General features: G+C 42.6%; 2 protein-coding genes across 4 annotated transcripts; one reads left to right on the forward strand and one right to left on the reverse strand.

Moving 5' to 3' along the window:
• Positions 1 to 184: 184 nt before the first annotated feature.
• LOC139543053 (transmembrane emp24 domain-containing protein 4-like) lies at positions 185 to 4127 on the reverse strand. Its single transcript, XM_071349177.1, has 5 exons — positions 3487 to 4127; positions 3055 to 3155; positions 2625 to 2750; positions 1972 to 2118; positions 185 to 1711 (listed from the first exon to the last, which is right to left on the reverse strand). The coding sequence occupies exons 1-5, from the start codon at positions 3623 to 3625 to the stop codon at positions 1562 to 1564; spliced, it is 663 nt and encodes a 220-aa protein (XP_071205278.1). The 5' UTR covers positions 3626 to 4127; the 3' UTR covers positions 185 to 1561.
• On the forward strand, positions 4116 to 24681 carry LOC139543051 (interleukin-17 receptor D). 3 transcript variants are annotated; one of them, XM_071349174.1, is made up of 15 exons: positions 4116 to 4544; positions 6780 to 6850; positions 6978 to 7089; positions 9232 to 10076; positions 11204 to 11288; positions 18284 to 18442; positions 18736 to 18854; positions 19135 to 19258; positions 19463 to 19501; positions 19611 to 19771; positions 19887 to 19961; positions 20080 to 20146; positions 21845 to 21985; positions 22112 to 22281; positions 22760 to 24681. In XM_071349174.1, the coding sequence occupies exons 4-15, from the start codon at positions 9906 to 9908 to the stop codon at positions 23294 to 23296; spliced, it is 1848 nt and encodes a 615-aa protein (XP_071205275.1). In that variant the 5' UTR covers positions 4116 to 4544; positions 6780 to 6850; positions 6978 to 7089; positions 9232 to 9905; the 3' UTR covers positions 23297 to 24681. The 3 variants fall into 3 exon arrangements, with proteins under 3 accessions (XP_071205275.1, XP_071205274.1, XP_071205273.1); XM_071349173.1 differs by having other exon boundaries at positions 6780 to 7089; XM_071349172.1 differs by having other exon boundaries at positions 4116 to 7089.
• The last annotated feature ends 305 nt before the right edge of the window (positions 24682 to 24986 follow it).

Raw genomic sequence — 24986 nt, forward strand, 5'->3', positions numbered from 1 at the left:
TGATCACATTCAGTGAATTGTATTGAAAAACATTCACTTAAACAAGATACAGGGTTAAATTAAAACTGAGGAAGGTGACAAGCAATAAAATATTTATTGAAAATAACTTGTGTTATAAAAAAAATCCTATTCAGGAAATGTAAATGAATGTTACATAAACAAAGAACCACAGATGGGAATCAAATACTTTTTCCATTTTTATTGAGTACATTGAAATGACAGCCAACCAAAAGTGAAAACCTTGTGACTTTCTTCCTTGTCATAACACTACAGTATTGTCATTAAATATTGTATTCGCATCTTACTGATATCTAGATTGTAACCTAAACCCTTGTTCAGTTTTGAATAACTCAAGGGTATTTTATCATGGGCATTCAAATTTAATCTGCACCTGATTTAATGATTAGTTGGTCTTTAAAAAACAGGGCTGTTTGGACCTCTAGAAATATAAATAATGCCATGTTTTCTGGAATGATACTGCTCTTCAACAGAAGGTAAGGATGTGGATGCCATTCTACTTGTGAACTGGTGTTTGGGCGTGAACAGGTCAGTCATTAAGATATCCCTATTATTAGCTATGTTACAATCATGTTAGTTGACTAAATCACAATATAGTCCAAATACAAGTGTTTAAACCAAACGTATACAGTTTTCAGAAAGACCAAGATCTACAAAATACTTTTGACTGCTTAGTCCAAAGTGACACAAAATGAAATTTGACTTTTGCCACTGCTTATATGTACAGTCCAACAAAGTGTATACAACAACTACACAGCAGTAGACCTAATACAACAAAATGGACACAGGTGCTGCTTACTTATCATAATAATGGACAATAAAAAACACACTGGTTCTCCTCAATTCATTTGCTTCCCGGGTTTAAAAGGGGCAATCTGCGGTTGTTACATACATTTTTAGACTTAGAAATTAATATGTACCCATTGATTCTGGAAGAATAACTTAAATGCCTCATGAGCTTCGTTCAACTGTTGTACCCCATCAGAACCTAAAATATAAGCTTGTTTTACGCCAATGTTTATAAACAAAGTAAATGTAAACACACAATTTTGATCTCATAGTTGGTCAGTCCTTGAATTTATAGCTGTGACTAACAATTTGTGTGGTTAAATTTCTCCAACCCTATCCCTCAGCTGCAGATTGCCCATTTTAAAGGGCAACTCCACCACTTCTCAACCTCATTCGTTATCTCCAGCCTAATACCAGTCTTAACATATGTGAAATGGCACATTTATGTTTATATCAAAAAAACGAAGTAAAGTTCTACCCGATGACATCAAAAGTTAAAACATTTTAGAAACTGATTTAAAACAGATTTGTGGTGGTGACATGGGGAGCAAGAAACTCATTGCAGGTTTGGAAAATCACTTTTTTTAGTACCTTAAATGAGCTGGTTTCACATGCGTACACTGAGGTTGAAAGTGGCGGAATTGCCCTTTTTAAGCATCTCTACTAAATCACATCGACACCATGTCTCTCTGCCAGTCAGCTCTGTATGGTTGTGATGCCTGTCTTGAACTCAATCAGTGATGGCCTGTGAGCATTACACCAACTTCTTGGCCTCAAAGAAGCTCTTGAGGTGCTTCATCTGCCAGATGCCAGTGACGATGAGGATAAGCGTCTGAGCTATCGACCACCAAAGCACACGCTGGTTGGTGCTCTCACTTGTCATGCGGAACCGCTCCTCACGATACTGTTAAAAGAGATACACAGACAGTCACTAGAACATTGAAAGACAAGGGGAAATCCTCACGATACTGTTAAAAGAGATACACAGACAGTCACTAGAACATTGAAAGACGAGGGGAAATCCTCACGATACTGTGAAAAGACACAGACATTCCACAACACGGATTTGTATGGCATGTTTTAAAAACATTTCAAGATTTTATTATCACATATGTTGTAGCTTAGTTATTTAACTCAAAATGTAGACTTTATCTTTCAACTTACCCGCTGATAGTTCTGCTCTTTCTGAATCTGTTCTGCTTGGTCCAGTAATTGTCGAGCTCTTAATTGCAGCTCTGTGAGCTTGTCTTTTGCTGCGATTTCAGGGTAGTTGTTGGTATGCTCACCAACCTGAATATCCAGGTGGACTCTCTGTAAGATAGAACACAAGGTTATAATGCCAGACTTGTGTATGTGTGTCGTTAACAGGGTGAATGGGCAAGAAAAAAAGATGTAAGTGCCTTCGAACAGGTTATGGTAGTCGGTGCCAGGCGCACCGGTTTGTGTCAAGAATGGCAACGCTGCTGGGTTTTTCACGCTCAACAGTTTCCCCGTGTGTATCAAGAATGGTCCACCACCTAAACGACATCCTGCCAACTTGACACAACTGTGGGAAGCATTGGAGTCAACGTGGGCCAGCATCCCTGTGGAACGCTTTCGACACCTTGTAGAGTCCATGCCCCAACGAATTGAAGCTGTTCTGAGGGCAAAATGGAGAGGGGGGGGGGGGGGGTGCAACTCAATATTAGGAAGGTATTCTTAATGTTTTGTATTCTCAGTGTATTTACTGCTTTATGAAAGTTTATTTTTGTTTTTGTTGTGAGCAGAACATTTTTCTGAACAACCCATTCTGTATGAGCAACACATCCCACTCATACCAGTTTGCCACCAGCAAACAGGGCCATCTTGGTGGAGTTGGAGAGCAGGCAGATCTGGTGCTCGCCTGGTGTATGGGATGTGAAGGTGAACCGTCCATCTGACCCATACTGACGAGACAGGATGATCTAGAATAAGAAGGGTTTGGAGAGAAATAGAGACGATGAAACACACGTGGAGGCATTGTGTGCATGAAGATATGATATTTAGATTGTTGTCTTGTGTATATGTATTGTGTGATGCAAAATTAATTGCCCTCATTGAGGTCATTCAAGTTTTCTGAATATACAAACTGTAGTGACTGTACACATTTGAGAGTGTGGTAACTTTATTTCTAATCTCTCATGGACTGACAACGTAAATTAGGCAAAATTGTTCTGGGTTAACCGAGATTACATTACATTACATCTCTTTTCTCATTGATGGACTGACCTTAGTATCTGGATCCTTGATCTCCACATGCATTCCAAGGCCAGGGGTGGCTGGGAGGAACGATCCGGTCTGCTTGTCCCACAGCTGGGTCCTGTATTTCCCTAGAAATAGAGAGATGACATTTGACCAAAAAAACAATTTTATGAAAGCTATTCCTCATATCCTCAATAGATGGCATACTCCATCTCAAAAAACAATACACTGCACTGGCTCACCACATATTAAATCATCTTCTCATCTTTTGTAGCTAGTTCGAAAACGATTTTTATTTATTAAGACCCATGTGATAGATATTTTTCATCCATCCGGAAATTAAAGACATGCATTTACTAACTGACTGAATAAAAATAGCCTATGAGCCAGAAGCAGCTAGCTAACTAGCTAACGTTAACCAGCTATAGATAACGCTAAAACCATAGCTAGCTAACTTACCAATAACCATAGTTTCATCTGGAATTTCCTCTATAAAGCATTTTTTCTCCGTCTCCCCAATGTGAAAATAGAGAGCGTAACTTGGAGAGAGCCAAGCAAATAATATGATAATTCCGGCGCCAGGTACAGTGAGCATCATGTCAAAACAGCTTTGTTGTCACCATCAACAGAGTCAGCGCAGTAGATGCTAGTGATGGGTCGTTCGCGAACAAACGGCTCTTTTTTAACGGATCTCTTTGGTGAACGTTGGGAACCGAACCGCATCAGTGAAAGAGCCGTTCATTTGGTTCCCTGATTTGCATACTGCTACTACTGCTTTTTGAGCTCAAATCAACGTTTTTCTGTAGATAATTTAGAAAATAATGATCCAAAGAGGATGAATCCTCACTGCAAAAACAATATATAGTGGGGAGAGCGCGTCAATCTGATCCGTTTGAGAGCCAAACGAGCCGGCTCTTTTACGTGAACGGAGCCGATTGAGCCGGCTCACTAAAAAGAGTCCGAATGCCCATCACTAGTAGATGCAAGCAGCTGCTGCTGTACTTTTATTTTGAAACACCGTCGGAAGTGTTTTTATTTTTTTTACAGGATCGCACACTACCCAGAATGCACTTCACCGAGACAGATTTTGGTGGCGTTATGATGCGAGGATATCTCGGCATCTACAATTGCATTTCACTGTGGGACGTTATAAAACGGTGTTTGGATGTTGGAAAGACAATTTGTCTGTGGCATTTAGCTACTTTTTTTCTGATTCAAAGATATCCTCATGGCTTAGTACAAAGCAGTAACGTAAACTCACCCCATTCCGTACAAATGTGCGCAACCGCAACATTCAAACGAGGCTACAAAGAAATCTAATGGGACTGTAGCGACTGTGTTGACTTCGGGAGTGTGAGTGGGAGTGTCGGGAGTGTGAACTAGGTTTCTATTCAAGCGTTGATCGTTCATTTCTAGCGAGAAATGTGTTAAAGCTGCGGTGTAAGCAGCTCCACACTCTGCGGTGTAAGCAGGATAATCAACTCTGTTTTCTGGGAAATAATGCAACTCTGTGGAAGGTTGGTGCCACAATGAGCCCGATATTTCATAGGATGTGTAAATGTGAAGCATCCGGTTGGCGTTTCCACTCATTACCACATATGGTGGTGAGAGTAAGCCCAGTGGCCGGCAGTGGGAGGAGATGGATTTTGTCCGACATTCTACTAATTTTCTCATCAATGAAACATTTGATGTCCATACAACCCCCCCCCCCCCCCCCCTCAAAAAAAAACTAGAATCTGTAACAGAGTGGAGTGTGTTTTTTTTAGATTACCCTTAGTCAAATTTTCTAAACAGAAAAAATGTATGTATAGTTGAAGTCGGAAGTTTACATACACCTTAGCCAAATACATTTAAACTCAGTTTTTCATAATTCCTGACATTTAATCCTAGTAAAAATTCCCTGTTTTAGGTCAGTTAGGATCACCACTTTATTTTAATCATGTGAAATGTCAGAATAATAGTAAAGTGATCTATTTCAGCTTTTATTTCTTTCATCACATTCCCAGTGGGTCAGAAGTTTACATGCACTCAATTAGTATTTGGTAGCATTGCCTTTAAGGTGTTTAACTTGGTTCAAGCATTTTGTGTAGCCTTCCACAAGCTTCCCACAATAAGTTGGGTGAATCTTGGCCCATTCCTCCTGACAGAGCTGGTGTAACTGAGTCAGGTTTGTAGGCATCCTTGCTCACACACACTTTTTCAGTTCTGCCCACAAATGTTCTATGTGATTGAAGTCAGGGCTTTGTGATGGCATTTCCAGTACCTTGACTTTTTTGTCCTTAAGCCATTTTGCCACAATTTTGGAAGTATGCTTTGGGTCATTGTCCATTTGGAAGACCCATTTGCAACCAAGCTTTAACTTTGATGTCTTGAACACCCCCACAACATGATGCTGCCACCCCCGTGCTTCGCGGTTGGGATGCTGTTCTTCGGCTTGCAACCATCCCCCTTTTCCCTCCAAACATAACAATGGTCGTTATGGCCAAACAGTTCTATTTTAGTTTCTTCAGACCAGAGGACATTTCTCCAAAAAGTATGATCTTTGTCCCCATGTGCAGTTGCAAACCGTATTCTGTCTTTTTTATGGCGGTTTTGGAGCAGTGGAAGCCACTTCCTTGCTGAGCGGCCTTTCAGGTTATGTCGATATAGGACTTGTTTTACTGTGGATATAGATACTTTTGACCTGTTTCCTCCAGCATCTTCACAAGGTCCTTTGCGGTTGTTCTGAGATTGATTTGCACTTGTGTTTATACTTGCGTATTATTGTCTGTACAGATGAACGTGGTACCTTCAGGCATTTGGAAATTGCTCCCAAGGATGAACCAGACTTGTGGAGGTCTACAATTCTTTTTCTGAGGTCTTGGCTGATTTCTTTTGATTTTCCCAAGATGTCAAGCAAAGAGGCACTAAGTTTGAAGGTAGGCCTTGAAATACATCCACAGGTACACCTCCAATTGACTCAAATGTCAATTAGTCTATCAGAAGCTTCTAAAGCCATGACCTAATTTTCTGGAATTTTCCAAGCTGTTTAAAGGCACAGTCAACTTAGTGTATGTAAACTTCTGACCCACGGGAATTGTGATACAGTGAATTATAAGTGAAATAATCTGTCTGTAAACAATTGTTGGAAAAATTACTTGTGTCATGCACCGACTTGCCAAAACTATAGTTTGTTTACAAGACATTTGTGGAGTGGTTGAAAAACGAGCTTTAATGACTTAAACCTAAGTGTATGTAAACTTCCGACTTCAACTGTACATCAAAGAGGATTTGATCATCCCACATGTGAGTGCTGCTGGACTGGTTATTCCTTGATAGATTTACAGATCTCCCTGATCTTAAATTGAAAAATTATCTCTCTGTTTTCTTGTACGTCGCAGTTAATTATCGCTCTGTTTTCTCTTACGTCGGAAGTTAATTATCACTCTGTTTTCTCTTACGTCGCAGTTAATTATCGCTCTGTGTGTTCTCTTACGTCGCAGTTAATTATCGCTCTGTGTGTTCTCTTACGTCGCAGTTAATTATCGCTCTGTGTGTTCTCTTACGTCGCAGTTAATTATCGCTCTGTGTGTTCTCTTACGTCGCAGTTAATTATCGCTCTGTGTGTTCTCTTACGTCGCAGTTAATTATCGCTCTGTTTTTCTTTTAGCACCACAGTTTCTATGACTTCATTGTGATGAAAGCTTGAGGCAAAAACAAACTAAAATGTGCGGTATATTGAAATATGTAAGTTCAACTTTATTCTACCGTAGGTCCACTCTTCAGCTTCGATGTCCACAATAACATTCGGCTGGTGAATGACGCCACCGTTGAAAAAGACGAGGTCAGGAGATCTGTATTTGTTTAATCACAATTAATATACTATTCAAATGCGTTTTTGTTACCTTTTCGAATCAAATGTATTTGTCGGTGCAGCTTTAACACTGGTGAGCCTCCTTGGTATGTCGTAGTCTCACACAGGTAAAGTGGTGCTGAGGAGCTGGTATGAGAAGAACAAGCACATCTTCCCTGCTAGTCGCTGGGAGACCTACGACCCCGGAGAAGAAATGGGACAAATACACCGTGAGTAGTATGTCTCTAACCTTAAAACACTGGCAATATCTACGTAGGAATATTATGATTGCTTTCTTAGTTTTATCAAGCTACAGTGCTGTGAAAAAGTATTTGCTCCTTCCTGATTTCTTATTTTTTTGCACATTTGTCACACTTAAATGTTTCAGATCATCAAACAAATTTAAATATTACACAAAGATAACCCAAGTAAACACAAAATGCAGTTTAAGTGATGATTTTATTTATTAAGGGAAAAAAGCTATCCGAACCTTCATGGCCCTATGTGAAAAAGTAATTGCCCTCTAAACCTAATAACTGGTTGTGCAACCCTCAGCAGCAACAACTGCAATCAAGCGTTTGCGATAACTGGCAATGAGTCTTTCACATCGCTGTGGAAGACTTTTGGCCCACTCTTCATTGCAGAATTGTTTTAATTCAGCCACATTGGAGGGTTTTCGAGCATGAACCGCCTTTAAGGTCACGCCACAGCATCTCAATCGGATTCAAGTCCGGACTTTGACTAGGCCACTCCAAAACCTTCATTTTTTTTTTTAAGCCATTCAGAGGTGGACTTGCTGGTGTGTTTTGGACCATTGTCCTGCTGCAGAACCCAAGTGTGCTTCAGCTTGAGGTCACGAACTGATGGCCGGACATTCTCCTTCAGGATCTTTTGGTAGAGAGCAGAATTCATGGTTCCATCAGTCACAGCAAGTCGTCCAGGTCCTGAAGCGGCAAAGCAGCCCCAGACCATCACACTACCACCACCATCACTACCACCACCATATTGGACTGTTGGTATGATGTTCTTTTTCTGAAATGCTGTGTTACTTTTACGCCAGATGTAACAGGACCACACCTTCCAAGAAGTTCAACTTTTGTCTCGTCAGTCCACAGAATATTTTCCCAAAAGTCTTGGGGATCATCAAGATGTTTTGTTTTGCCAAAAGTGAGACGAGCCTTTATGTTCTTTTTGGTCAGCAGTGGTTTTCGCCTTGGAACTCTGCCATGGATGCCATTTTTGCCCAGTCTCTTTCTTCTGGTTGAGTCATGAACACTGACCTTAACTGAGGCAAGTGAGGCCTGCAGTTCTTTAGATGTTGTTGTGGGTTCTTTTGTGACCTCTTGGATGAGTCGTCGCTGCGCTCTTGGGGTAATTTTGGTAGGCCGGCCACTCCTGGGAAAGTTCACCACTGTTCCAAATGTTCTCCATTTGTGAATAATGGCTCTCACAGTGGTTCGCTAGAGTCCCAAAGCTTTAGAAATGGCTTTGTAGCCCTTTCCAGACTGATAGATGTCAATTACTTTGTTTCTCATCGGTTCCTGAATTTCCTTGGATCGCGGCATGATGTCTTGCTTTTTGAGATCTTTTGGCCTACTTCACTTTGTCAGACAGGTTCTATTTAAGTGATTTCTTGATTCAACAGGTCTGGCAGTAATCAGGCCTGAGTGTGGCTGGTGAAATTGAACTCAGCTTTCCCAAAAAAATGTGATTAACCACAGTAAATTCATGATTTAACAAGGGGGGGCAATTACTTTGTCACATAGGGCCATGAAGGTTCGGATAGCTTTTTTCCCTTAATAATTAAAATGATCACTTAACCCAAGTAAACACAAAATGCAGTTATCTTGGTGTAATATAAAAATGTGTTTGATGATCTGAAACATTTAAGTGTGACAAATGTGCAAAGAAATCAGGAAGGGGGCAAATACTTTTTCACAGCACTGTATGTGATTGTTATAGTAGGTTATTTACGGCTCTCTGGCTGTTTCTGTTTTGTCTCTCGTTTTCTCACACGCCCAAATGAATGATTAAAAAGAATGTTGCATCAATTGCTAGATAGATTATTATCATGCCTGGTGGCTCATGATTTATAGCCGTCTTCAAACCACGACATCAGGATTGTTTCATAGGTATGCTCCACATGACGACGAATGGGTGTCCGTTTTTAAAGTGCTGCATGCATGGGCCTGTTCACTTTCAGTTGTTAGCCATTTCTGACATGTTTTATGAACTATCTGAGGCAACTTGAAAATAGGCCTATTAATAATTTAATCATTGTAGTGAAAATTGTGTTATTAGGTAAAAAAAAAAAAATGGATATGAAGTTGGGAGGTTGATTGTAAAGCGTGCAGTAATTTCTTGTTTTTCAGATCCGGTGAAAATATTGCCTTCAGGATCATTCTGGACCCAGATTTTATTTTCATGTTTTACTATTAATGTATTGTCAGATGCATTCTCCTTTCAGATTAATACATTTCATTAACTTTAAAACATTAGGTTACTCTTCATTGTTACTCCTCTACCTTTTTATTTAAATTCCCCAAAGTGTTGTTGCCTAAATCATGAAACCATAGTGATCTCTTTACCAATAACATAACAGTTCTGTTGAAGAAATATTCCCATTTCAATTCCTATGAAAATATGTGATCCTATTATTTTTTTTTAAATACAAATAAACCTACAGTTGGATGCTGTCCACTGTGTTGATATAAATTAGATTATATCAACTTGATTTTTTTATATTATTAAAAAAAATGATTTTAATTTGTCCTTGTCTGTTGTTTTTAAGTGTCATGAATGAGAATATGGTTTGGTTGGCTCTTGGAGATAATTTAAAAACAAAACAGTTCAAAGTTGTAGGTTGAGCTGCCTGTGTTTTCTTTGCCCTTTAGCTTCAAGATACCACACCCTTGTCTCTTTCACTCTCTCTCTCACGCACTCACCCTGATGTGTCGAAACTTCATAGCGTTCTTCATGCTGTACATACAAGGACCAGACAACGCCTATTGTGTCACAGAAAACGGATATACAGTCCGATTGGGAGATGTTTGAGTCCAAGTGCTTTGCTTTTGGGCACTGCTATGTGTGCTTTAGCAGCATGCAGAGATCCAAGCTCGTTTTGCTCCAGGTCCTGACTCTGAGTCAGTACCTCTGGGCCCAGGAGGACCTAACAGCCATCTCACCACAGGACTGCAGTCTGGAATGTGTCCTGCAGGTGAGCCTCCACACATAGTAATTAAGCCTCTGCCACTACCTGACTTTCTATATCGTTCACAAAATGTTTGGCTAATTTTCACTGCTATTGTTGAACACCGAAGGGTAGGAATCAGACTGGGTTATTAGGAAAGGGGGATACCTAGTCAGTTGTACAGATGAATGTATTCAACTGAAATGTGTCCTCCGCATTTAACCCAACCTCTCTGAATCAGAGAGGTGAGGGGGGCTGTCATAATCGACATCCACATTTTCGGGGAACAGTGGGTTAACTGCCTTGCTCAGGGGCAGAACGACAGATTTTTAGCTTGTCACCTTTCAGTTACTGGCCCAACGCTCTAACCAGTAGACTGACTTGTACCAACAAAGTTGATTTGATTTGAGGAAATAATCTGCCAGCTGCAAAATTTCCTGCACCTCAGATGAGGAATACTGAAAGGTAAAATGCTTTGTTTTCTGCCGCTATACACTTATTTTACAAATCGTGTTGTCAAGAGTTCTTGACAAACCTGATATGTCCTGTTTACTACATGCATAATATACATTTTCTGGTAAAAAAAAAAGTAAATAATCTAAAATATTACAAAGGTAACTGACCAGCGAAGGCCTGTGACATGCAGGATAAAAAAAATGGGCTAAATTAAGGACAACATCTTTAAGTGGATTACAGAAGTACAAAATTATTAATCCCAGTACATAGTCACTGTAGAGTAGATTTAAAGTAGCACAGTGATTGACCGTGTGAAGTTTTGCCCTAGTACAGTATGTACATATCTCCCATCTGACTTAGGAAGTGATATATGCCATTAACAAGCAGATGCTTTTATCCAAAGTGATTTACAGCCATGCATGCAAAGGTAGTAGGCAAGATGGGAGGCCTTTAATTAATCTACCTAGTATACTACCCACCTGACAAGTGAGAGCCTGGGCTCTCTGGCTGTTTCTGTTTTCTCTCATTTTCTCCAGCTGTGTGTTGTCTCTTAGACTAGCAATGACTCCTGAGTACACAGCCAAAAGGAAAGGATGAGAACCTTGGGCTCCTCCTCTCCTCCACCACTGTGTTTACCTATTCACTGTGTCACATACAAGTCCTTTATGCATACCCTGTCCTCTCACGCACCATCTTAGGGGGGTGCAGGATGTGAATACTGCAGAATCAGCAGAGAAGATGTTGGAAGAACCCTAGGCATTCCCTCTGTCGAGGCATTTGGAAGTAAGTGTGTTTCAGACTGGACTGACTAAACAGGTTCTCATCCTACAGAAATTATTCACACCTTCTTTCCACATGTTGTTGTTGTTACAGCCTGAATTTAAAATAGATTAAATTGAGATTTTGTGTCACTGATCTACACACAATACCCCATAATGTCAAGGTGGAACATTTTTGAGAAATTAATAAAAGCTTGAGTCAAATATTCAAACCTTTTGTTGTGGCAAGCCTAAATAAGTTCAAGAGTAAAAATGTGTTCAAATCGCTTAATAATATGTTGCATAGACTCATTCCGTGTTCAATAATAGTGGTAAACATTAATTTTGAATCACTACCCCATCTTTGTACCCCACACACACACATTTACCTGTAAGGTCCCGCAATCGAGTAGTGAATATCAAGCACAGATTCAACCACAAAGACCGGGGAGGTTTTCCAATGCCTCTCAAAGAAGGGCACTGATTGGTAGATGGGTAAACATTTTTAAAAAGCAGATGCTTAATATCTCTTTTATCATGGTGAAGTTATAAATTAGGCTTTGGTGATGGTGTATCGATACATCCAGTCACTACAAAGATATAGGCGTCCTTCCTCACTCAGTTGCCAGAGAGGAAGGAAACTGCTCAGGGATATCACCATTGAGTCAATGGTGATTTTAAACACGTTACATAGTTTAATGCTTGTGATATGAGAACTTAGGATGTATCAACAACATTGTAGTTACTCTTCAATACTAACCTAAATGACAGAGTGAAAATAAAGAAGCCTGTTCAGAATAAAAAAACATGCATCCTGTTTGCAAAAAGGCACTTAAGTAATAATGCAATAATGCCGCAAATACAACACATCAATGAATACCTCTCCTGATATTTTCAAACAGGGTGGTGGCTGCATCATGTTATGTTACACTGGCCATCGGCAAGGACTAGGGAGTTTTAGAGAATTAAAAAGAACCAGAATACAGCTATAAGCACAGACAAAATCCTAGAGGAAAACCTGATTCAGTCTGCTTTCCAACAGTCAATGAGAGACAAATTCACCTTTCAGCAGGACAATAACCTAAAACACAAGGTCAAATCTACACTGATTTGACCTTTGTTGCTTTCCAAGATGACATGGAATGTTCCTGAGTGGCCTAGTTACAGTTTTGACTTAAATCGTCTTGAAAATCTATGGCAAGACTTGAAAATGGCTGTCTAGCAATTATCAACAACTTGACAGCGCTTGAATAAGTTTACAAAAGATTGGACAAATATTGGACAAACCAGGTGTGCAAAGCTCTTAGAGACTTACCCAAAAAGACTCACAGCTGTAATCGTTAATGTAGATGCTACCATGATTTCAGATAAACATGAATGAACTGTGAATAATAATAATGATGAGTGAGAAAGTTAGAGGCATACATATCATGCCCCCACAGTTGTGTCAAGTTGGCTGGATGTCCTTTGGGTGGTGGACAATTCTTGACACACACAGGAAACGGTTGAGCGTGAAAAACTCAGTAGCATTACAGTTCTTGACACAAACCGTTGTGTCTGGCACCTACTACCATACCCCTTTTGAAAGGCTGTAACGGTGGTCCTCCTCCTCTTCAACCGAAAAGGAGGAGTATTGAGGGAACCAAGGCGCAGCGGGTTGTGAACACATAATATTTATTAAAGACAAGACGAAAACACGAACTTCACTATAAACTAACAAAACAACAAACGGAGTAGACAGACCTGAACGACGAACTTACATTAAACACGAGAACGCACGAACAGGGAAAATAGCCTACACATAAAATGACGATGTACAACACAAACCGAACAGTCCCGTATGGTGCGACAAACACTGACACAGGAGACAACCACCCACCACGAACACTGTGAAACAACCTACCTAAATATGACTCTCAATTAGAGGAACGCCAAACACCTGCCTCTAATTGAGAGCCATACCAGGCAACCCTTAAACCAACATAGAAACAGACAACATAGAATGCCCACCCAAACTCACGTCCTGACCAACTAACACATACAACAAACTAACAGAAATAGGTCAGGAACGTGACATAACCCCCCCCTTAAGGTGCGAACTCCGGGCGCACCAGCAGAAAGTCTAGGGGAGGGTCCGGGTGGGCATCTGACCACGGTGGTGGCTCAGGCTCTGGACGAGGTCCCCACCCCACCATAGTCAATCCCAGCTTACGTTTACCCCTTATCATGACCACCCTCTTATTTCCCCCACCTAATTTAAGGGGCAACACCAAGATACAGGACAGCTCCGGGACAAGGTAGCTCAGGACAGAGAAATAGCTCAGGACAGAGGGATAGCTCAGGATAGAGAGGTAGCTCAGGATAAAGAGGTAGCTCAGGATAGAGGGGCAACTCCGGACTGAAAGGCAGCTCCGGACAGAGAGACAGCTCTGGACTGAGGGGCAGTTCTGGGTAAATAGCCGCTCTGGGCTAAGGGACAGCTCATGACTGGCTGACGACTCTGGACGCTCATGGCTGGCTGACGGCTCTGGACGCTCATGGCTGGCTGACGGCTCTGGACGCTCATGGCTGGCTGACGGCTCTGGACGCTCATGGCTCGCTGACGGCTCTGGACGCTCATGGCTCGCTGACGGCTCTGGACGCTCATGGCTCGCTGACGGCTCTGGACGCTCATGGCTGGCTGACGGCTCTGGACGCTCATGGCTGGCTGACGGCTCTGGACGCTCATGGCTGGCTGACGGCTCTGGACGCTCATGGCTGGCTGACGGCTCTGGCAGATCCTGTCTGGTTGGCGGCTCTGGCAGATCCTGTCTGGTTGGCGGCTCTGGCAGATCCTGTCTGGTTGGCGGCTCTGGCAGATCCTGTCTGGTTGGCGGCTCTGGCAGATCCTGTCTGGTTGGCGGCTCTGGCAGATCCTGTCTGGTTGGCGGCTCTGGCAGATCCTGTCTGGTTGGCGTCTCTGGCAGATCCTGACTGACGACTGGCTCTAGCGGCTCCTGACTGACTATCGGCTCTGACGGCTCGGGACAGACGGGCGGCTCTAATGGCTCGGGACAGACGGATGGCTCAGACGGCGCTGGGGAGACGGATGGCTCAGACGGCGCTGGGGAGACGGATGGCTCAGATGGCGCTGCGGAGACGGATGGCTCAAATGGCGCTGGGGAGACGGATGGCTCAGACGGCGCTGTGGAGACGGATGGCTCAGACGGCGCTGCGGAGACGGATGGCTCAGACGGCGCTGCGGAGACGGATGGCTCAGATGGCGCTGCGGAGACGGATGGCTCAGGCTGATCCAGTCTGGCGGAAGGCTTTGGCTGCTCCTGTCTGGCGGAAGGCTCTAGCGGCTCCTGTCTGGCGGAAGGCTCTAGCGGCTCCTGTCTGGCGGAAGGCTCTGTAGGCTCATGGCAGACGGGCGGCTTTGCAGGCTCATGGCAGACGGGCGGCTTTGAAGGCTCAATACCGACGGGCAGTTCATGCGGCGCTTGGCAGACGGACAGTTCAGGCGCCGTTGGGCAGACGGCAGACTCTGGCCGGCTGAGACGCACTGTAGGCCTGGTACGTGGTGCCGGAACTGGAGGCACCGGACTGGAGACACGCACCTTCAGGCTAGTGCGGGGAGCAGGGACAGGGCACACTGACCTCTCAAAGCGCACTATAGGCCTGGTGCGTGGTACCGGCACTGGTGGCACCGGGCTGAGTGCACGCACCTCAGGACGAGTACGGGGAGAAGGAACAGTGCGTACAGGGCTCTGGAGACGCACAGGAGGCTTAGTGCGTGTTGTCGGAACTGGAGGCACCGAACTGGATACACGCACCATAGGAAAAGTGCGTGGAGGAGGAACAGGGCTCTGGAGACGCACTGGAAACCTGGTGCGTAGTGTAGGCACTGGTGGTACTGGGCTGGGGCGAAAAGGTAGCGCCGGAAATACCGGACCGTGCAGGCGTACTGGCTCTCTTGAGCATTGAGCCTGCCCAACCTTACCTGGTTGAATGCTCCCGGTCGCCCGACCAGTGCGGGGAGGTGGAATAACCCGCACCGGGCTATGTAGGCGAACCGGGGAAACCATGCGTAAGGCAGGTGCCATGTATGCCGGCCCGAGGAGACGCACTGGAGACCAGACGCGTTGAGCCGGCCTCATGACACCTGGCTCAATGCCCAATCTAGCCCTACCAGTGCGGGGAGGTGGAATAACCCGCACCGGGCTATGCACACGTACAGGAGACACCGTGCGCTCTACTGCGTAACACGGTGTCTGCCCGTACTCCCGCTCTCCACGGTTAGCCTGGTAAGTGGGCGCAGGTCTCCTACCTGCCCTTGGCCCACTACCTCTTAGCCACCCCCCAAGAAATTTTTGGGTGGTACTCACGGGCTTTTCGGGCTTCCGTGCTAGACGCGTCCCCTCATAACTCCGGTTCCCTTCTCCGGTTGCCTCTGCTCTCCTCAGTGCCTCCAGCTGTTCCCATGGGAGGCGATCCCTTCCAGCCAGGATCTCCTCCCAGGTGTAGCAACCTTTACCGTCCAATACATCGTCCCAAGTCCATTCCTCCTTCTTGCGCTGTCCCTTACTCCGTTTACACCGCTGCTTGATTCTGGATTGGTGGGTGGTTCTGTAACGGTGGTCCTCCTCCTCTTCAACCGAAAAGGAGGAGTATTGAGGGAACCAAGGCGCAGCGGGTTGTGAACACATAATATTTATTAAAGACAAGACGAAAACACGAACTTCACTATAAACTAACAAAACAACAAACGGAGTAGACAGACCTGAACGACGAACTTACATTAAACACGAGAACGCACGAACAGGGAAAATAGCCTACACATAAAATGACGATGTACAACACAAACCGAACAGTCCCGTATGGTGCGACAAACACTGACACAGGAGACAACCACCCACCACGAACACTGTGAAACAACCTACCTAAATATGACTCTCAATTAGAGGAACGCCAAACACCTGCCTCTAATTGAGAGCCATACCAGGCAACCCTTAAACCAACATAGAAACAGACAACATAGAATGCCCACCCAAACTCAAGTCCTGACCAACTAACACATACAACAAACTAACAGAAATAGGTCAGGAACGTGACAAAGGCACTCATATTTTTGTATCTTTCTCATTCATCCTCTGAGCGGCACACACAAAATTCATGTCTAAATTGTTTCAAGGTTTAAAAATAGTTTTGTAACCTGTCTCCCCTTCATCTACACTGATTTGAAGTGTATTTAACAGGTGACATCAATAAGAGATCATAGCTTTCAGTTGGATTCACCTGATCAGTCTGTCATGGAAAGAGCAGGCGTTATTAATGTTTTGTATACTCAGTGTATACAGTACATTCAGAAGGTATTCAGACCCCTTCTCTTTTTCCACATTTTGTTACATTAGTCTTATTTTAAAATTGATTAAATAAATGTTTTTCATCGTTAATCTACACACAATACCCTGTAATGACAAAGCGAAAAAAGGTTTTTAGAAATGTTTGCAAATGTATTAAAAACTGAAATACCTTATTGACATACAAGTATTCAGACCCTTTGCTATGAGACTCGAAATATAGCTCAGATGCATCCTGTTTCCATTGATCATCCTTGAGATGTTTCTACAACTTGATTGGAGTCCATCTGTGGTAAATTCAATTGATTGGACATGATTTGGAAAGACACACACCTCAGTATAGGATCCCACAGTTGACAGTGCATGTCAGAGCAAGTCATGAGGTCGCGGGAATTGTTCGTAGAGCTCCGAGACAGGATTGTGTCGAGGCACAGGTCTGGGGAAGGGTACCAAACATTTCTGCAGCATTGAAGGTCCCCAAGAACACAGTGGCCTCCATCATTATTAAATGGAAGAGGTTTGGAACCACCAAGACTCTTCCTAGAGCCGCCCAGCCAAACTGAGCAATCGGGGGAGAAGGGCCTTGGTCAGGGAGGTGACCAAGAACTCGATGGTCACTCTGACAGAGCTCCAGAGTTCCTCTGTGGAGATGGGAGAACCTTCCAGAAGGACAACCATCTCTGCAGCACTCCACCAATCAGGCCTTTATGGTAGAGTGGCCAGATGGAAGCCACTACTCAGTAAAAGGCACATGACAGCCCGCTTGGAGTTTGCCAAAAGGCATCTAAGGACTCTCAGACAATGAGAAACAAGATTCTCTGGTCTGATGAATCCAAGATTGAACTCTTTGGCCTGAATGCCAGGACAACGACCCTAAGCACACAACCAAGACAATGCAGAAGTGGCTTCGGGACAGGTCTCTCAAGCCACTCAAGGAACCAATCGAACATCTCTGGAGAGACCTGAAAACAGCTATGCAGCAACACTCCCCATCCAACCTGACAGAGCTTGAGAGGATCTGCAGAGAAGAATGTGAGAAACTCCCCAAATACAGGTGTGCCAAGCTTGTAGCGTCACACCCAAGAAGACTCGAGGCTGTAATCTCTGCCAAAGGTGCTTCAACAAAGTACAGAGTAAAGGGTCTGAATACTAACACTACCGTTCAAAAGTTTGGGGTCACTTAGAAATGTCCTTGTTTTTGAAAGAAAAGCATTAAAATACCATCAAATTGATCAGAAATACAGTGTAAACATTGTTAATGTTGTGAATGACTATTGACCTTACAGTGAAATGCTTACTTACAAGCCCTTAACCAACAATGCAGTTTTAAGAAAAATAAGTGTTAAGTAAAGAAATAGCTGAGTTAAAAAATAAAAGTAACAAATAATTAAAGAGCAGCAGTAAAATAACAGTACCAAGGCTATATACGGGGGATACCGGTACAGAGTCAATGTGGAGACTATATACGGGGGATACCGGTACAGAGTCAATGTGCGGGGGCACCGGTTAGTCGAGGTAATTGAGGTAATATGTACATGTAGGTAGAGTTAGTCAAGTGGTCTGAATTCAAATGCACTGTGTGTGTGTATATCTATATCTCACTGTATAATAAACACTGCTTTTGTGTTCCATGTTAATCATTGCTATTATTATTATTATCATCATCAATTTCCCCCAGGTTGTGTTCCGTGGCCATGTTTGGTCTTTCTGGGTGGACAGAGCTCTGATGTGTGCCAGCATTATGTCCATGCTCCACACGATGTGACTGTAGAGTTCGTAGCTGATGAGAACACTAAATATGACACTATCGTTGTCTCCTGGCAACCCAGCCAGTTTGGTAAGGGCAAACATAAGATACAAACATTTTCCTGTAATAATCAATCGTCTACTGTAGATCCAATGTAGTGGTCATTTATATTGTGGTTGTGATGTCACTCAAATGGAATATGAATTAATAGAATGATAAGGTACAGGCCTAGATGGTACCAATCAAATATAAAGTAATAATGGTGACTGTCATCGTGTATTGCCATAAAAATGACATTCATGTTAATGAATAGTATTACCATGCATTCCTGTGTATGTTAACTCACTCACTCTTTACTGGCCTTGTCCCTGTGTTTGTTCCAGGGATCTCCTTCCTCAGAGGGTTCCAGGTCTCCCTTCAGGCCTTGGGAGGATCTCATATGGCCTGTCAGCTTTTTCTTTTTCAAATCAATATTTCTCTCTCTGCCTCACATGCCAAAACGGTAGGACACTTTGCTAACATGACACCATTTCCCACAAAATTGGTCAGAATCTTTCTTGAAAACAAATCTATGACAAGGTGGATAAAACCCAGTACAACATTAATACCAGGTTCTTACAGAACTTTTATATACTATTTTTCACTGAAAGGTAGTGAAAGGAAAGCTACTGTAAAGTGAAACTGTTTAAAGTAAGAATGATATACGTTATTGGACCAGTAAAGCAGGGTTTTGTCTTGTCAGGATTCCCACAACGTCTAATGATGTTTATTGGGTGTTGTAGGTGTACCAGTCAGACACCTTCTCCCGTCTAACCCTGGGGACCCAGTATGCTGTCACTGTGATGGCCCTGCCAGTTCCTGAGTTGTGGGATAAATTCTATCACAGCACAATGTTCTCCACACGCAGTAAATTGTCCTTCTCAATATTCAGTACCACATCAATGGAACACAAGAACATTGTTCACTAACACTGTTGGCTTCATCTATGACAAATGTTTTTTATTTTGTAAATTTACAATCAACTATAATAAATAAATAAATCAACCATAAAAAAAATAAAAAAAGCTAATCTATTGTATATAATGTGTGAATTCCCTTGCTGTTTTGCAGCATGCCCAGAGAAAAACGGACTTGAACATTGCAAGAAAGGTGAGAAATAAAACTTTGCTGCGTTTTAAATGTTTACAATCTTATGAAACGTTCTCTGTTGCGCATTGGTTCATGTTGTTTGTAAATGTTTTTCTGTTTTCTGTTATAGATTGGTACCCAAAACATATAGAAGTCCAGCAGGAAGAGGATGACGTTATTGTGACATTCAACCTTGCTCCCACACATTTTGGAATCGATCGCTACTTCTCATTATGTTATGGAGAGGGGCGGCGGGGAGGAGGTGGCCTGAAGAGATACATCATTACACCTGTGAGTGAGAGCGTGTGATCGACTCTTTTACATGTCTACGTGGAGAAGGATTTTACTGTCATTATTAGTCTGCCGTGTTTAATGATTTCTACCTTTCTATTGTTACTTTCTTTAGAATTCCACAAGAAACAGAACTCACTACAGTTATCATCTCCAGGGTCTGATGGTAGGGTTCAACTACACATGTGAGGTGAGTCATTGCAAATGTGACACAACTCATACTCTATACAAACAAAACTTGTAGTTCCAGCCAATGTTTCCATAAATCACTCCTATTTTTAAATGTATTTTTATTTTTTAAATCTCAGATCGCAGTTGATGAGGTAGACGCTGTAAGAAAAACATTTAATGTTCAAGTGATGCAGATTAAGCACGGTATGTTCCGATCAAGACCAACATTTATACAAGTTATACAAATTCTTGTAGATATTTTTTTTGCTGTGTACTTAGCGTAGGTATGAGAGATTTTTTGATTGGTTTATTTTATTTCCTTGTCATACACCAATTGGTATGCCCTTAATACACCTGCTTCTTTAAGTACGTGTGCACAAAACTAAATGATATGCAGAATGAATAATAAAGTATGGCCATAAATCACCTTGTCATATTATACAAACAAAACACTTCTCCTTCTGCCCTAGGCTTTGAAAATAAATTGGGCAATGTCAAAAAACTCCCTTTCTGAAAATGAGAAACAGTGTAGTGTGTATAGCAGTATAGAGCATATCCAGCTATTTATACTGAACAAAAATATAATCACAGTATGTAAACTGTTGATCCCATGTTTGATGAGCTGAAATAAAAGATCCCAGAAATGTTCCATACGCAGAGAAAAGCTTATTTCTATAATTTTTTTGGCCGCAAATTTGTTTACATCCCTGTTAGTGAGCTTTTCTCATTTCCCAAGATAATCCATCCACCTGACAGGTGTGCCATATCAAGAAGCTGATTAAAGAGCATGATCATTACACAGGTGCACCTTGTGCTGGGGACAATAAAATGCCACTCTAAAATGTGCAGTTTTGTCACATAACATAATGCCACAGATGTCTCAAGTTTTGAGGGACCGTGCAATTGGCATGCTGACTGCAGGAATGCCCACCAGAGCTGTTGCCAGAGAATTTAATGTTAATTTCTCTACCATAAGTCGCCTCCATTGTCGTTTTAGAGACTTTGTCGGTACGTCCAACCAGCCTCACAACCGCACATCACATGTAACCACGCCAGCCCAGCACCTCCACATCTGGCTTTTCTTCTGCGACCAGTTACCTAGACAGCTGATGAAACTGTAGGTTTGCACAACCAAATAATTTCTGCACAAACTGTCAGAAACCGTCTCAGGGAAGGTCATCTGCGTGCTTGTCATCCTCTTCAGGGCAGGTTGGAGAAGTGTGCTCTTCATGAATGAATCCCGGTTTCAACTGTACCAGGCAACTAACACAATTGCATTTTATATATGGCAATTTGAATGCACAGAGATACCGTAACGAGATCCTGCAATCCATTGTCGTGACATTCATCCACCGCCATCACCTCATGTTTCAGCATGATAATGCACAGCCCCATGTCGCAAGGATCTGTACACAATTCCTGGAAGCTGAAAATGTCCCAGTTCTTCCATGGCCTGCATACTCACCAGACATGTCACCGTTTGAGCATGTTTGGGATGCTCTGGATCGATGTGTACGACAGCGTGTTCTAGTTCCTGCCAATATCCAGCAACTTTGCACACCCATTGAAGAAGATTGGGACAACATTCCACAGGCCACAATCAACAGCCTGATCAACTCTATGTGAAGGAAATGTGTTGCGATGCATGAGGCAAATGTTGGTCACACCAGATACTGACTGGTTTTCTGATCCACGCCACTACCGTTTTTTTTTAAAGGTATCTGTGACCAACAGACACATATCTGTATTCCCAGTCATGTAAAATCCATGGATTAGGGCTTAATTACTTTTCTTCCATTGACTAATTTTCTTATGAATTGTAACTCAGTAAAATCTTTGAAATTGTTGCACGTTGCGTTTATATTTTGGTTCAGTGTATATAGTCTATCTTGCTCCCGTCAGACCCACCTCCCACTGCCACTCCATCCCTGATCCTGCTGCTCCCTGTTGGCGTTGCCCTGGCAGCCATGTTAGTGGTGTTATTACTGGCTGTCATCTGGAAGAATCCCAGGCAGATTAGGAGGAAGATGGAGATAAATCCAGGTCGGCATTTTTACATTTCACTAACGATACCAATGCTTTCTTTGCGTGTGCAGGTCAAACAGACAAACGTTTTCCTCAGACAAGAACATGGTAATACAAGATTTTTTTGTTTGTTGTGGTTTTCAGAAATAATCGAGCAACCTCATGGCAAGAATGGGAACGAGGAACATGTGTCACTGACCAGCAGGTTAACTCCGCCTCGACTACTGATTTGCTACAGCAGCGATGACGGCCATGCCCATGTCCGAGCGGTAATGCAACTAGCAGTCTTCCTGCAGCAGCACATGGCAACACAGGTAACACAGGGAGGAGAATATCAGTACGACAGAACGGTGTGCAATGTTTAATTCAACACAAGCGGTACTGTACTGAACGACCAGTTGAAGAATGTTGTGATTATAGTGGCCCAGAGAGTGATTGTGTATGCCATGTTGGACGTGATTTCAAATGGTCACATCCATATTGATCAAGCCACCCCTTGCCACACCCACCAAACAGGAGCAAACGTTCCTCAAAGGCTGTTGAAGAATGGTACACATTGTTTTGCGGGGAAACCTGGAATTCAGTTCAAATTGTTATGAAACAAAGCAATCTTTGAACCGAATGGAATGCACCCCTGCCCTGGTCTGTGTTAAATAAATAGAAAATACAAAATTATTGGTTGAAATGGCATTTTAAATGGACAAATGTAAATGTTATTTATAATATCTTATATTATTTGTATTATTATTATTATATTATTATTTCTTGTTGTCTGTTGCATTGTTGCGCCAGGTGTTTCTGGACCTGTGGGAATCTCTAAGCTTGGCAGAGGAGGGGACCATGGGATGGCACTGCAGGAGGATCCAGGAGAGTGACTTTGTTCTGGTCGTCTGTTCCCGGGGACTACAGAGGCGGCCAACGGAGAGAGATGCGGGGGAAAGCAGAAGTTCTGCTGCAGCCGTAGTATCCCTGATGGGAGAAGAGCTTGGCCGTGCCAAAGCCAAGGGGAGAGACATCTCCAAGTACATGACTGCCATATTTGAGTACTCTGAGGAGAAGGACATCCCTGCCGAGCTAGGGTTTGTGTCACGCTACACACTAACTAGAGACTTGCCTTTGCTCTTCTCCCACATCCATGGTGTGGCCCTACATAAGCCCGGGGAGTATCTGAGAATAGAACACATTACAGAGGAGGGTTACACCAAACTGCCTGCCGGTGCTGCTCTACAGTGGTCTATATATGAAGCTGGCATGGCATTGACTAATCATCAGGAATCATGTGATGAATGGGGAGGTAAATCTCAAGACAATCATGTGGAATGTGTGTGAGCATCCCAGTTGGGCCCTGCACTGCAAACTCCGAGGCAATTGACTTATGACGACTGTATTACCAGTATTATTAAAACACTTCTTTCCAAAGTGGTCCTCGATGGGGAACTATTCTGTGACTACTGAGCCGCGATAAGCTTTTAAAAATGGCCTTGCTTATACAATATGTTAGGAGGATTATCTTATTGGTGTGTTATATGTGCTGTGGTTAGGGTTGGCCATGGGCTATGGTGGATCATTTTAGATTCCCTACAAATAATCTGAGAATAACACCAGACACAATCTATACATTTTGATTAGATGTTTTGGGATGTAAATATTTTTGTGATTAAATTACCACACTAACATATCACACAAGCAAACACCCGAGGCTGTCCAGATCTCTAACACCTCTGACGTAGATGGAAAATTATTTTTGAAATGGGGAAATATAGGCTGAAGGAATATTGATTGTGAAAATGTTTGATGCCATGCGATCTTAATTAACTAAATACAAAATCCAGATGTATTTTCTTCTGGTACTGATAATATTTATTTACATGAATGATCTGTATGTAGAATGCTATAGCCTGAACAGCCGCTAGTGGTCGGAGTTTACCTGTCTATTGACGGTCTCACTATCTGCAGGCTAGGATATAAACTAAGAGATAGAATATAAACTAATTTGACAGTAATTTCATTCAGTCCAGAAAAGAGCAATAAATAAAATTAATCTAGTTTTTATTTGCAATTGGCTACATTTTATGTTATTCCATATGTTATTTAATGAAGAAAGCTGCGGAATGGGAAACAGGATTTTGATTGCCTTGACAGTTGAATAGGTTTTCTCATCTCCGTTCTGCTAGCAGCAGGAAATTATGCTGGACTTTTTTCTCTCAAAATAAGAGTCCCCCTGCAAAGACATGCTAAACTTTGGGAAAATCGATTTTTGAAGCACTCTAGTGCAGTGAAACGTGTTGCACAGCATTGCAACAATCTAGGAAAACTAGATATACCAGCATTTATTTTGAAAGTTTACACAAATACTGGTATGTTCAACTCTATTTAAATAGAGGGGTGTGAAGTGCTCCTGGATGTGTATGAGAGTCCCCCTCAAAAGCCTGAACATATTTGGTTAGTAGAGACCCTACTGAGTATTTTCCATCAAGCTTTTTTGTTGTTGCTATAGCCGAATGTGTAATCCTCTCTATTCAGTGGCGACCCGTCATTCTGCCCCACCTGTTTTGAGATCCACATTTTTTGCAAAAAAAACAACGAATGTTTTGGGGGGGGCTTGCATGTTATTTGGGCATTAATATGTGTCACAGATAAGTTTGCAAACAATGTAAAAAAAAATATAAAAAAATAAACATGTATATAATTGAGTTAATAAAGCCTCATACAACCATGGTCTCTTGATTGTTTTCTTTAGTAAGGCGCAGGTGTTTCAGCCTAGCTCAGTGCTTTCTGCGGTGGTGGGGCGGGCCAGCAGAAAATAGGAGCATTGCGCCGTGATTGGCTCAGTATTCTGTCACTCATGGGGACCTTACGCAATCGCCTAGCTTCAGTCCTTTAGTAATGGTAGACATCCACAATTTCAGCCCTTTGGGTCCTACAATGGATTTATATTACAAGTGCTCTTCCAAGACGGCTCAAGGTCATTGGCCACAGAAATGACGTCAAATCACGTTATATGTACAGTAGCTTTGAT

Source organism: Salvelinus alpinus, chromosome 17, assembly GCF_045679555.1.
Source record: "Salvelinus alpinus chromosome 17, SLU_Salpinus.1, whole genome shotgun sequence".
NCBI classification, from domain to species: domain Eukaryota; kingdom Metazoa; phylum Chordata; class Actinopteri; order Salmoniformes; family Salmonidae; genus Salvelinus; species Salvelinus alpinus.

Excerpts from the sequence above, each read along its gene's own strand:
- LOC139543051 (XM_071349172.1), top strand. The coding sequence starts at position 9,906 with ATGTTTGAGTCCAAGTGCTTTGCTTTTGGGCACTGCTATGTGTGCTTT. Across the intron at positions 10,077-11,203 it reads GTCTGGAATGTGTCCTGCAG|GGGGGTGCAGGATGTGAATA; the intron begins GTGAGCCTCCAC and ends GCACCATCTTAG. Across the intron at positions 19,259-19,462 it reads CACAATGTTCTCCACACGCA|CATGCCCAGAGAAAAACGGA; the intron begins GTAAATTGTCCT and ends GCTGTTTTGCAG.
- LOC139543053 (XM_071349177.1), bottom strand. The coding sequence starts at position 3,625 with ATGATGCTCACTGTACCTGGCGCCGGAATTATCATATTATTTGCTTGG. Across the intron at positions 3,156-3,486 it reads AGATGAAACTATGGTTATTG|GGAAATACAGGACCCAGCTG; the intron begins GTAAGTTAGCTA and ends CTCTATTTCTAG. Across the intron at positions 1,712-1,971 it reads AAGAGCAGAACTATCAGCGG|TATCGTGAGGAGCGGTTCCG; the intron begins GTAAGTTGAAAG and ends CTCTTTTAACAG.